Source organism: Ambystoma mexicanum, chromosome 6p (assembly GCF_040938575.1).
Source record: "Ambystoma mexicanum isolate Mex_15411 chromosome 6p, UKY_AmexF1_1, whole genome shotgun sequence".
NCBI lineage: Eukaryota > Metazoa > Chordata > Amphibia > Caudata > Ambystomatidae > Ambystoma > Ambystoma mexicanum.
In genome coordinates this window covers 626,315,274-626,329,272 of record NC_090935.1, presented here as the reverse complement: position 1 = coordinate 626,329,272, position 13,999 = coordinate 626,315,274, and the positions used below count along the sequence as shown (strand labels likewise).

The 13,999-nt window shown below is 49.8% G+C and overlaps 1 protein-coding gene across 3 annotated transcripts in view; it reads left to right on the top strand.

The window, feature by feature from the left end:
* HEXB (hexosaminidase subunit beta) overlaps positions 1–13,999 on the top strand; it is a 903,874-nt gene that overhangs the window by 245,230 nt on the left and 644,645 nt on the right. For all 3 annotated transcript variants that reach the window (XM_069627487.1, XM_069627486.1, XM_069627485.1), the window contains exon 5: positions 304–414. In XM_069627487.1, the coding sequence (XP_069483588.1) occupies positions 304–414 (111 nt within the window). The remainder of the gene's footprint in view (positions 1–303; positions 415–13,999) is intronic.

The following is a 13,999-nucleotide window of genomic DNA, read 5'->3' as shown; positions in this document are numbered from 1 at the left end:
AATACGTTTGAAAAAAAAGGATTGGAAAAAAAAATATCGAATGTTTTTTTTTGTTAATGTTTTTATTTATTTTTTGTTTCGTATAGGAAAAATTAGTGTTTTTCCCCCAAAACAGGGGTTTGGGAGGGGACCCGCCCAACCCCCAAAAAAAAGTGCACTCAATTTTTTTTTTTTTTGTTCCTTTTTTTTCGAAAGTATTGCATTTCGAAACTATGTATTTGAAACTTTCACTATAAACCGTTGTTATTTTAATGTTGTACTTTAGTTATTAACAAAGCTTTCCGATTCTGTTTTTTGTAACAGTTCCAAATAAATAAGTCTGAGATTAAGGATTTCCCAAGATTTGCACACAGAGGAATTTTAATTGACACATCAAGGCACTATCTACCTCTGCGGACTATATTTTTAAACCTGGTAAGTGTTATTAGTTGTATTGAATGTTCAGTTTTATTCAATAGGTACGATTTCATGATTGTTTGGATATGGATGAGAACACCAGGGTTGACCGGAGAAAGCATACTAAAAATATATGCTTGAAATACAAATATTTCTTCAACTGATTTATATAGGATTTGGTCGAAGTTACGCAACTCCTTCTGCATGGCTCATGGTGAATACGTCAGATCTCTACTCCCTACCCCAAGAAATCGCCTTAAAATATACCTGCAGCACCCTTTTACACCAACAATGAAACTTCTTTTTAAACTAAAAGTATAAAGGCGAGGGTGTTCCTATGGGCCCCTTACAGGGACATCCCGAGGGCAGCGAGAGAGCACCCCCACTGTGGAAGAACAGTACAAATAGATCCATTTTCACTTGGCCCACACCTATGGCGTTGGTGTGCCCCCCCCCCTTAACCTGATGAAACAAGGGGGGGTATGCCCAGCAATGGTCAGATGGCCGTGAAAGGGGGATGGGGGGGGGGCAGCTGTTTGGGGAGGTCCACTTTTGGGACTATAGGGAAGTGTAGGAGACGGGCCGTGACAGGATCTCAGTTTTTGAATACTTACAGTTGAAGGGGTTGCTTACCGGTCCGAAGTGGAACACCTGGCTCTCACGGAACCTCACCCAGTTCGAGAGGTGACTCGATCGGACCACTACCCAGAAGGGGGCTCTCTAGTATATACAAGATGCTGGTCTCATCCCCAAAGGTGGGGAGGTTTACTTTAAAGAGATAGTGGTCAGAATTAGCAGAGGGAGAAATTACAGATGAGGACTGGGCCAGAATCTTTCGGGTGACATTCCCCAGCATTCACCTCCACCATTGCACACAATTTCAAGATGCTCCAAGGGTGGCATAGGGACCCGCTGAATATTTCAAAAATGTTTGCAGGGGTGTCCCCCCCCCCTCACCCTGTGCCCTAGAGGTTGTGAGATTGTGGGGGTCCCTTGCACAAATGTGGTGGCATTGTTCCAAGATCTGCTTTTTTTGGCAGGAGCTCCTTAGTTGGATTAAGGACCTTGTGAGGATCCAGCTGAGCCTCGACTCGCTCCAGATACTACTGGGAATCCCAGCCAAGGACCGGGATGAGTACAGATTGCCTAGGGTGTGTGAAGTGATGCTGCGGGTGGGTCGACTGGCGGTGGCTCAACATTGGAAGACTGGATGGGTGCCTTCAAGACAGGAGTGGGAATGTAAACTGTGTAATATCGCCATGCAGAGATTGACCGCCACTGTAAATGATTACAGGGAGTAATTTTTGGAGGAATGAGGGTCATTGATGTCAAAGTTGAAGGGCGCAGGGGACTGACTTAGAGACTGAGGGTGCGGATGGGGTTCACCGCGGTGGCCCGCGGAAGGGAGCCAATCCAAGACTTTGATTTGTTCCACGGGACTTGGAGTACTGAGCACCCATCCCTGAGTGGTGTTACTGTTGACTGAACTTTTGGCCCCTGAATGCACTGAACAAGTATTGGGGGATGGTGAGAGGGAGTGGCGGGGTTGGGAGCTAATGTTGTTTAATAAGACTGTAAGAAACACTGTTATTGAGTGTTCAAAATGCAAATAAAAAATGTAAATAAAATAAAAATACGAAGATACATTTTAATCTGTACTGTGGTCCTAAATTAATTGCCACCAAATAGCTTTTCACCATTTATTGTTTAGATATGTTTGCATGTCTAGTTGTGTCTCCTTTAAGGTGCTTACTCACTTCAAACTGAGAAACGCCCTAATTCCATTTCTTACCAAAGAAAATCTACTTCTGCCCCAAACACTAATTTCTGAGGCTTGTAGATCTGCTTAGATCACATGCTATGCATAGGCTGACATCTAGTGGTAGTTGCGGAGTATTACATTTTTTGTTTTCGAAACTCAAAGGGACGTATACAGGTCGTCAGTAATACTATCCCTAGCTAGCCTAGTGTGAGGTCTAATGTACCCATGGTCCTTCACACGTCGAGATCCCTCAGATTGTTTTTTTCCGCCATCGTAGTCAGACGCATATCGCAGAGTTCCTGCTTGGCTGATGCCATTACTTAGTAAAAGTGTAATCTTAGTATTTCTTTGTCCTTTCGACAACTGTTTACAGCAAGATCTCCGGCAACGGCTTCGAGGACAAGGCCATTCCTCAGCGACTCCCGTCTCGGCGATCCTTTGTCTACAGCCTTTCAAGGCCCCATCGAGCCTCGACCCTACACAGTAGAGAGAGTGGGGGAGGTTCATTTTCCAGTCTCACTAAGCAAATGTATATTCCCCTTTACTAGCATTTACTGTGCCAGGCTGCCATCCTTGTACATCATGGAAAACACTCCTTTAAAATGTTGTCCTTCCTGTAACAGGAAGTTTCCCTGCAAGGACACAGTGTGCAAACTTCGTTTCCCCTGAGACCACTCTGAAGAACAGTGCAAGTCTTGCAAACTGCTCAGGCCAAAAACTTTAAAGGACAGCAAGACTAAACGCTAGTCCCACCACGCCATGCAGGCCTAGGCCACCATGGACATCGAGGGAGCCTCCAGCGATGGCCGCATCGGCGTCCTGAGTGATGCCAAGGGCGATCGGGAGCCATCTGATTCCCTTGCATGAGACCCCAACAGGCAGGCCGGCGGTTCTGCTACAGGGATGACACCCGGCGGCTCAAGCACTACCAAGTCGTATCACCCCAGCACATCCCCCACGGCCAAAAGTCGACCAAGTCGTCCGATAAGCCACACATCGGCATCAAGGGGAAGGTCCAAACGTTCTCTGTCCTCTGGGTCATCACGGTCGCCATCACAACACGACAGGCCCGGGAAACAGACATTGAAGTCTGTTTCCAACACCACGTCTATATCTGGGAAGTCCTTGGGTGCCGACGACCAAGCATGGAAAGCCGCGTCGACTGCCTCGGGAAATAGCTCAAAATTGAGCGAGTTATTTAAAAAACACGTTCCTGACGCCCTACTAAAGGCCAAAATGTTGAAAAACCATAAATCTTCGACACACCAGGTGAAAAAAGTTACAGGCTACTAAAAGCCAGGATTTCACTAAGCCTAAATACACCCTTTCAGGGGCTATGCATTATAAGACCCCTGTCCCAGAATCTACTCCTGCTCCCTCTGTGTTGCCAACCTCCTCCCAGTGGACCGCAGAACGATTCGATATGGTCATGAGGAGAATGTCCAGTTTTATTAACTTCTTTGACGACCACCCCTGGCCCTCCACATCCTTCAGGGGGACCCCACAGAGCGGGCAGCAGTCAGCTAGCCTGCTGCCAAAAAAGCCCACCTGGACACCACAAAAGCTACCACCTAGTCACATCAGGACCTTGGTCAGGACATTTGTTATTATGGCACTCGGCTCTCGGGAGACTGGGTCATACGCAGATGACAAGAGGACACTGGAGACTTGGATCAATATTATTGCGATGATGACGTATACATCATAAGTCCCCAGACCACACCGACCCACCGGTGGCTGACTCCCCGGTAGACCACCAACTGCAATATAATGACCTACTTCTAAATGCTGCAGAATACTAGACACTCAAGAAGCCCAAGTCGACAAAGTCTTTGTGGAGGACATCCTTAGAGATAAAAATATCGGCAACTCAATTTATCCCCCTATTCAATCTGTCCAGAGACGTATTCGACCCTCTCCACTTACACCCAATTTGACACAGGCAGTCAACCTGCGCATCAAAAAGATTTTTTTTTTACATTTGTTTTTATTGTTGACAACATTTCAATTGTATGGTTACTTAACGATACGGTAACCCCCTCCCCGCCCTCCCTCTCTCCCACTTCCTCAACTGTCCTGGCCAAAATGTTTTACATCACCAGTTTCATCACTGTGATTATTGTGAGTCATTTGTGTCGTCGCCTGAGGAGCCATCTCCCTTGGGGCTAAACAGCGTCACTGTTAGTGCCACCCATTGGAGTAGATCATCCGAGGTGTCCTGTCTTTGTTGGCTCTGAGCTGTCTCCCAGGCGACCGTTTCGGCATTCGTCCATTTGCGCAGGTCTTCCCACCACGTTGATGAGCACGGGGCCTGAGGGCGCTTCCAGTTCATGGCGATGCTTCGTTTTGCAAGTATATACATTAGGTCCCTTAGTCTGTTTAATGGTCTGTTCTTCTTGTTTCTAGGATATCTACTGAGGATACATGCTTTTGGTGTGTGCACCTCCAGGGTGACGGCCGCCTTGGCTTTGATTTGTGCCCAGAAGGTCTGTATGATGGGGCATCCACAAAACATGTGTGTCATCCCTGCTAGAGGTTCTTTGCATCTAGGGCATCCCACGGCCTCAGCTCCTCTGAATTTGGAGATGTCTGGAGTGAGGCACGCTATGTTCATGATGTAAAATTGTATGAGCTGGAACTTGGCGTTTCTAGATACCTTCTTGTGGTATCTCGTTATGTCCTCCCACTCCTTGTCATCGAACTGTGAGCCGAGTTCCCGTTCCCACTTCTCCCTACGCTTAAGGCTTTGTTGGGTGGAGCTGTCAAGCAGTGTTTCGTATATTCTGGAGGTCTTGTGGCCTCCCTCCGCTGCCCCCAGCAGGCTCTTGATGCTTTTGTGTCGGGTTTCCAGGTTTTCAACTGTGGGCCAGCGGGTCGCTATTCTTTTCACTACCGTGTTGTGCAGTAGGAACTGTCCTGCATCGATCCCAGAGGTTTCCTGAAGTTCGGTGAAATTTAAGATACCCTGATCATCCACCAGATCTCCTAGGGTGGCATCGCCACTTGGTTCCCATATGCCTCTTATTGTCTTGTGGCTCCCTGGCCTGTCTGTCATGATGGCAGCAATCGGGATCTGCGGGGAGTAGGGATCTGTAAGTTTGGCAGCCTTGCAGGCTCTTTTCCATATTTGGGTACCTAATAGGATCAGGTACGGGTATAGGTGTTTTTTTTCCCGGCGCAGCCCACAGCAGGTCCCTGAGTAGCGTCTGGGTGACTCCTGGCTGCAACAGGCGGGTGTCTGTTGAGGCCTCGTCGGCCATTCATTGGATCACATGTTTCAGTTGTCCGGCTAAATAGTACAGTTCGAAGTTGGGAACCTTGAGGCCCCCTTTGTCATAGGGTCTCTGCATTATTTCCAAGGCAACTCTGCGCCTTCCATCTTGCCACAGAAATGTCCTGCAGAGCTTGTGTAATTCATTGAAGAATTGTTGTGGTACGTTGTATGGTACGTTAGTGAGAAGTCTGGGTAAAGCAACCATTTTTAACAGACCCACTCTGCCCGCCACCAAAAACGGCAACCTGCTCCAGAACTCCATTGATTTTGCCAGTCCCTCTTTTGCCCTGACTGTATTTAGCGCATGCTCCGTCTTGGGGTCTCTATGAACCCTGATGCCCAGGTACTTAAAGGAGGTGGGTTCCTGTTTCAGGGCTAGTGATGGGAGAGCTTCAGCCTCCTGCACGCTCAAGGCCGCCAGGGGGTACAGACGGGATTTACTATGGTTAATCTGGATCCCTGTGTATTTGTGAAATCCCTCTAAGGTCTCTAATATAAAAGGCAATATGTGTGTGGGGTTTGTTAGGTAGAGGAGCATGTCATCTGCATACATAGAGATCAAGTGATTCACCCCGTCTTTCACTATGCCTCCATCTCCATATTCTTGTCTAAGATATGCCACCACTGGCTCAATAGCAATAATATATAACATGGGTGACAGGGGACATCCTTGCCTGGTTAGCCTCCATTTGCCTGAGAAGGTGTTGTTGGTGCGTACTCTGGCATCAGGGTTAGTGTAAATGAGTGTGACCCATTTAATGAAACTGGGCCCTATTCCCATCTTGGACAGGGTAGCCAGAAGTCATTTCCAGCGTACCCAGTCAAATGCCCTGGAGGCATCCAGGGACGCCACTGCACATTCCTCCTGTCTACCTTCGGTACTGTAGATGACATGGTGCAGTCTACGTAGATTTTCGGTGATGGTTCTGCCAGGCACATATCCCGTTGTAACGCTCACCTGATTCCCGTAGAGGCGCCGGTCTTGACTGGGCGTATACCGTATCTTCAAAGGTGATGTGTAACACACGGCTGGCTCTTTGGGCTGGACCTCTGTGCACTGTATGTCTGACTCGAAGGTTAAGATGTCTGCAGATAGAAAATATGGGATTAAGGAACTGGGTTATTGAATGTGTCTCTCTTCTTCCCTTTCTCTTCTCCTGTAGAACCCCAAAGGTTAACGCTCTCACCTTAGGTAAGTGAACGCCGTGCTCTACATCTGCCTCGGGGCAGGGTGCTGTAACCAGTTTCTTCACTGGATAAGGGGAGCAGGCCTCTTGACTTCAGAGGACTGCTGTCCGTCGTTTACTGCACGAACGGTAAGTTTCGAGTAATTCTAATGTCTTTAAAGTCTTTAGTAATGATGTTTCTTGTTTTGCAGGGTTCCGGCGATGGCGGATGACGGGCTGAAGTGAGTTGAAGATGGAGCCCGTGTGATGAATAGAAGCGCCTGGAAGCACGTAAGTAAGCGCTTGTTGCCTGCTTCACGATGCGCTCTAACTGTCTTTTTATTTTGTAGGTACAAGTTCGGAGCGGCTGCAGGGTGCCGGAATACCCACTGGGTTAGATGTGGAAAGGAGTAATGGCACGTGAGTATTAAAGTTCCCCAATGTCTTTAAACGCACCTTGTTTTGTCTTTCAGATGCGGGATGCAGCGCCGAAGGCCTCCGGAGCGTGCGAAGAGTTGGTAAGCTTTTGTCTTTCAGATGCCGGAATGCAGTGTGAAGACCTCCGGAGCGCACGAAGAGTAGGTAAGCCTTTGTCTTTCAGATGCCGGAATGCAGCGCGAGGCGTTGGTGACAGCCGATGGACCAGGTAAGTGAAGAGCTGTCACTGAAGACCGTAATGCTAACCTGTTCTTTCTTGTCTTTATAGGTGTGGCTGAAGACTGGATTCAGGATGGTAAGCCTTTTTCCTTAGGCCCAGGATCAGATGCAGAAGACACAATGAGCGTTCTGCTGCAGAGGATGCAGAATAACGCAAAGCAAGATTCATCCATCGGGTGTGGTTTAAATAGCCTCCTGTAGTGCTTAGGTGTCTCCTTCCACAGCCACGCCTAGGTAAGAAAAGAGTTCCTGCTTTCCAGAAGAGTTCCAGTGTTCTGAATCTAGGGAGTGTCTCCTGCCCCACCCAACAGGAAAAGTAGTTCCAAACAGAAGAGGATCAGAGGCTCAACTGGCAGGCAAGTAAGCAGCATGGTCTGCTGCAGGTAAGTCCACCCAAGCATTATGAGCCCGGCGCTTCCAGCGCTGGGACTGGGCATATTTATGAGTCTGGTGCCACTGGCGCCTGGACTGGGTCCAAAAGGTCCCAATTGGGACTGGTTGGCACTCGGAACCTGGGTTATGGATCTGCTTCCAAGGGAGTAGGGAAAACCCTGACCTTTTGGAAGCAGAGATCATGACACCCGTTTGGTCTAGGTGGATCAGGGTAGGAATGGCTTTGCGCAACCTCATAGCCAATATTGCCGTCAGTATCTTGTTGTCTGCATTTAGTAGGGACAAGGGTCTATATGAGCCGCACTTGGTGCTATCTTTGTCAGGTTTTAAAAGTGGTATAATGACTGCTTCCCTCATAGTATCTGGGAGTTGGCCTAGATCGTATGCCTCGTTAAGCACTTGGGAGAGTAACGGAGCTAGTACATCCTCGTAGGCCTTGTAGAACTCGCCTGGGAGTCATCCGGTCCCGGTGCTTTCCCGGAGGGAAGCGATCTGATAACTGACCTCCTCAGGGGTAACCGGACCTTCTAGGGACTCTGCTACGTGTTCCTCAAGATGTGGCAGCCTAATAATGTCCAGCACATCCTCTATTTCTGTGTCTATTGGCGGTGAGGAGTCGGTGTAGAGGGCCTGGTAATATTCGGCAAATGCTTGGTTTATGGCAGCCTGTGAGTGCGTGTCTATGGCGTTGGCGTCGCGGATAAGGCTGATGGGTTTTCTGGGGGCTTCACTCTTATAAAGCCATGCTAGTAGCCTCCCCGGTTTATCTTCTAGGGCGTGACTTCTTTCGATATGTTTGGCGTAGCTGAGCTTTCCAAGGGCCTCCCAGTGCTGTAGGCAGGCCTACTTTAGTTCGACTATTCTGCGTGTATGGGCTGGGTCTGAGGAGGCTATGGTTTCTAATTGCTGTAGTTCTTTCTCGGCACTCGCTAACTTTGACGTGATGGATTTTTGGACTCCCCATGTGGTGGCTATCTTTTCCCCTCTGACCACTACTTTATATGCTTCCCAAGCCGTGCTGATGCGCTGGACACTGTGTTAGTCTGCCAGTAGTTTGTCGTACATTGTCTAATTTGCTTCCTAAATGCCTTGTCTAACAGTGCTTCGCTTCTAAGTCTCCATGTGGGTATTGGGGGTCTGGGTGCCATCATTGTCCACGAAGTAATTAGGGGGGAATGATCTGATAGCACTCTGGCCAAGTATTGTGTGTCCTCAACTGTATCTAAGTGTTCCTCGCTCACCAATAAACTGTCAGTTCTAGTATGTACTGCGTGTGGAGGTGAGTAGAAGGAATAGGTTCTGCCTTCTGGGTGCTGGGCTCTCCAGAGATCTTGCAGGGCATATTGTTGTAAGAGGGCTTTCGATATTTTAGCTCGAGGGGAAGGGTGGGAATGTTTGCTATCCGATCTGTCCAACCGTGGATCTAAGGTGCAATTGTGGTCCCCTCCCCATATTAAAGTGCCATTTATACTTGGATGAGCCGGGTGTACAACGAACGGAAGAAGACTGTTGCATCGTGGTTGGGGGCGTATGTGTTCACTAGGCAGAGTTCTCTGCCTTCGATAGTACCGTTTAACAGGGCCATTCTACCTTTATCTATGTTAGTGTGCGTCAGAATAATGGGGATGACGGAGGGGACCCATATTAATACTCCTCGTGCATAGTTGGAATATGTGGTGCCTATCAGGGTTCCTCTCCAAACTTTAGCCATTGCTGCCAGCTTTTGTGCATTCAGGTGGGTCTCCTTCAGTAGGGCGATTCCTATTTTGTGTTGTTTGAGGAAGGTATAGACTCGGTGCTGCTTAATGCAGCTGTTCAAGCCTCTAACATTCCAGGACATGACTTTGTTATTCGTGAATGTGGTGTGGGTATATGGGTGGGCTGTATGGTGGCGCCTTCGCTAGGTCTATCAGTTTATGGCGTGGTGGCCGTGTAAAGACTGGTAGGGGGTGGTCTGTACTTCTGCTCTCTATATGGTAGAGGGGAGGCACAGAGGACCCCAGCCTAGATTCTCTATTCGGTAGCTATGGTCGAGCAATCAAGGCCTAGCTTCTCAGGAGGTGATGCAGGCTGGTTCTTAAGTACAGTGTAGTCCCCAAGCCCCCACAAAGGAATGTCCACACACTGTATTGGTTAGAACACAGTCTTTATATAATCAATATTCAAGGTTATGTACACTTATCATAATAACTCACTTTGTACTTAGGAAAATCAACAATGGCAAATATATACAATTCTAAAATGGTACCACCCTTTGTATTAGATCTCATTAAAGTGCATCAACAATACTGTAACAATGTCACACAGATCAATAGAGTGAAACCAGCAATAGAGGGAGGAGAGAAAATAAGATGGTTGAGCAATAGGCAGAATACTGGCCCCTACCACTAGACACAGTTCTGTGTGGAGATCCCCCCACCTGGGTAACCTGTAAAATAAAGATATAGCACAAGCCCAGTCCATATATTGTTCTGCAAGTCTTATTCCCTCCTATAATGTTTTACCCCCCCAATGTACCTGGTGGAGTCGAGTTCTTCGAAGAGGCTTCGACAGATCCTTCTTGAGCGACCCCCTTTCAAGCGGGAGTCACGGATCGTCGAGAGGCGTCGAGGAACTCTGCGTTTGGCGTCGGGGAATCGACGGCCCTTCTTGAATGCCTTCCCTTTCAAGCGGGAGACACGGGGCGTCGAACGTCCGTCGAGTAACTCGGGGTTCGGCGTTGGGGAATCGACGGCTCTTCTTGAATGCCTTCCCTTTCAAGCGGGAGACACGGGGCGTCGAACGTCCGACAACAAACGGGGTAGAACGGCGTCGATGAGGCGGCAGCTTCGATCCAAGCGGTGCTCGTCGACGTCCTGCAAGGCAGAGGCGTGCGGGGCACCTCGATGACAATTGTTCTGGACCGCAAAGATTGTGGAGACGGGGGCCCAGCAAGGGCGTCGAGTCGTTCGAGTCTTTGTGGTCTTCGGGTGGCGGGAAACCCACCGGTAGGTTTCTCCTCAGCGCGTTGGTCGTCCTCGACTTTCTCCGGCAGGATAAAGCGGTCGACGGTGCGGACGAGGGAGTCCTTCGATTCAAATGTTCTTAGGCAAGGAGCGGACGGCTCCGGTCGTCGGCGGCACGACGTCAAGTGGTTCCCACGGCTGGGCAACACAACTTCGACGGGCCTCCAGCGGTTACACAGACCTGCGAACCCTGGTCGACGGCAATGGACTTCGACGGCGGCGATGTCCGGGTGCTTCACTTCGATCTCCTTGGCGGTCCCGTCTCGGGTCGGCAGCCTTTCGAGGGTCTGTCTTCCAGGGCGCTTCAGCGAAGATGGAGCGGTGCTCGATGGTCCCTCGGAGCACGGGAAGAGGGCGCCTTACCAGGTCCTCTCTCGGGTCAGTCTTCGACGATTTCGGCAGCCTTCGGATCGGTCGAAGCAAATGCAGCAGCAAGTCGTCTTCTTCCAGCTGGACGTCGAGGATCAGCAGTTCCAGTTACTCTTAGAGTAGAAATTCAGCTCCAGAACGCTTCTGAACAATTACCAGTGGTGAGAGGTCCCCAGATATACTATTCTGTCTCTCATCCACACTGCTGGCACACACTCAGCAGCCAATCATACAGAAAGGCATTCATGCAGTCAGTCAGCCAATCAGGCACACAGTGCATTCAGGCCACACTCCTCCCTTTCAGACACTCACAACAAGGAATGTGGATTGGGACAAGTACCCAGCCATTCAACACTACACACTGCATTCAGGCCAGTTTCGGGTAGGGCTGTCTCAGTCTTTGTCTCTCATGCCAGAAACCAGACAACCACAACAAGGAGTGTATATTGGTCACACACTCCATTCACCCAGGTCCCACCCACAGGAGGTACCCACAACATAGTCACTGGGAAGGCTCCAGTCAGTCTACCTGGGCCTTCACAACAACACCATATATGGAACTTCCACCCAACAGCCAGTCAGGGGGAAGGGACAGAGTCAGGGCTTCCCAGGACTTTGGGAAAACAAGGTAACAGGCAATAGAAAGCAAGAGACCACAGGGGCCATCTTGTTTCCTATCAGGAATCAACTGATCCCAATGGCAGGGCCTGGGTATCCCAAAATGGAGGACACCCAGAGCACCTGTCAAATTCAGCATGGAGCTGCCACCAGCCCATACCCTGCTCTGTGGGCCACCCACAGGTGCCCAAAAACATACACTAGGGGCACAGGGTTGTACCCCTACCCATGGGTGCCATAAGGGTATCCCATGGGTCTGTTCACCAAACCAAAAGAGAGCTGCACTGCCAGGAGTCCCACATGGACTCCTGGGCAGAAAACAACACAGAACACAATATGAAAAAGGACTACAGGACAAGATCAGGGAGGCCCTGTCCCTCCAATGCCTTTCCAGCATCACAGGCCGGTCATGGCGTGCTCCCTTGGCGGCTCTAGATCGATCTGATGATGTGTGGTGATCAAGGTGGTTCAGGTTTTCCCCTTTTAAACAAATGAATCGGGATTTCAACAAACAGGTTCCCTTCCCATTGAACTATAAACTGGAGTTCAGAACTAACAAAACTAGTCTAGCGGGGTTCCCCCCGTTCTGACTCTCCCGTTTCCGCTCCATTCGACCTACCGTCTCTTGGCGCCCTGCGGGTGGGTTAATTGCCCAAAGAGATTCGGGAGTGCGGGACAAACTGCCTCGGTAGTGTCTGTTATCGGGCAGTACATGTTCGGTCAGCTCCGAGTCACTCGGTGGTGCCGCAATCTGCACGTTAGTTTTTTTTCCGTACTTTTTCAGAGGGTTATATTAGTTGTTTTTCCTGGGGGTGCCATTTTCCCCGTGTTTTGCGCTGTCTTCCTTCTATGTCTGGGATCAGCTCCCTAGCCATTCATTCGTTTACTTCTGCCGGTGTATCAAAGAGGTACGTTTTATTATTTAGGATGACCTTTAATCTGGCCAGATACAGTAGCATGTATCGCAAGCCCGCTTCTTTTAGTCTAGCTTTTATGTGGGAGTATTGAGCTCTGCTTCTTTGGACCTGGAGGGTATAGTCCGGGTAGATGGCGATTTTGGCGGAGTCTCTTTCTATTCGGCCCCCTGTTCGTGAATGGGCTAGGATCGTCTCTCTATCTTTGGAATTGAGGACTTTGGCAATTATCGGCCTTGGTGGATTCCCTGGTGGTGGGCGTTTAGTTAGGGATCGGTGCGCCCTTTTGATAGTGAACCCCTGTAATAGTTTCCCTGCTCCGACTTCCTGCAAAAGCAGATTCTCCACATAGTTTGTGGGGTCATTTCCTTCTATTCCCTCAGGCAGTCCGATAATTCTGATGTTACGGCGTGCGTGCGCGCACTTCCGCCTCGTCTGCCCTGTCTTCGAGGTTCTTTACCTTTTGGGCTAAGGCTTCTACCTCTCTCAGGAGGTGGGTTTTGGCCTCAGTGTTTTCTTTTACCTGGGACTCCAGTACCTCCGTTCTGCCTGCGATAGCGCACAAGTCTTGTCTTAGTAGATTTAAATCAATGCCCACGGCGTATATTTTGCCCTCCATGGTTTTTTGAAGCACCATGATGGCCTCGAGGAGTTGCGAGTTTGCAGGTTCGGGAGGCCCTTCCTCGACCGTAGTTGAGGTTGTGGTGTCTGGTTTAGTGGCGCCTGCGGCTGCGAAGGCCTCCATAGTTGTCTGCCTGTGCTTGCCTCTGGTGCCGTTTACAGACATCCCCTGCATGCTGGTGAGCTTGCCGTGTCCTAGTGTCAGTGGGTGCCTGTAGCTATGCAGTTTTAGTTAGGTATGTGCTCGGCTTGCGTAACTGTACTATTGTGGAGATCTTGGTATGGACTCTAGCAATTGTCTGGGATTACAGTCTGTGTGTGCTCTTAATATTCACAGCTCCTTCCGTACATTAGAGCATGTGGCTATGCAATTCTGGTTCAGTCATGAGCCCCGTAGCACTCTTTGCGTAGCTGTGTTATTCCAGTAAATTTTGTATGAGCTCCAGCAAGTGGCGTTCTCAAATCGCTGCGATCAGGTGCAGGAATACGATCCGTGTGGGCTCTAAGTGTTCGCAGCTCCTAACGTTGCCCCAAAGCATTCAGCCTGCTCTGTTACCACAGAACAATGGGGCTCTTTCCTTCCTCAAGGCCTCACCATGGGCCCTTTTTCGGTCCGCTTGGCGGGTGCAGTGGGCTCTGTCCGCTGCGTCGGGCGGTCAGCGTGTGCGGCTCTCACAGGGCGCGGTCCCCTCAATGGATCCTCGGCGAGAGGGCAGGCCGCGTTGCGTGGCGCATTTGCCGGGCTATCCCCCCGCTCCCCTTCCGCTCCGCACCTCTTGGTTCGGTGCCGCTCTCGGGCGCACCCGGTCCCTGGGTCCTGGCTC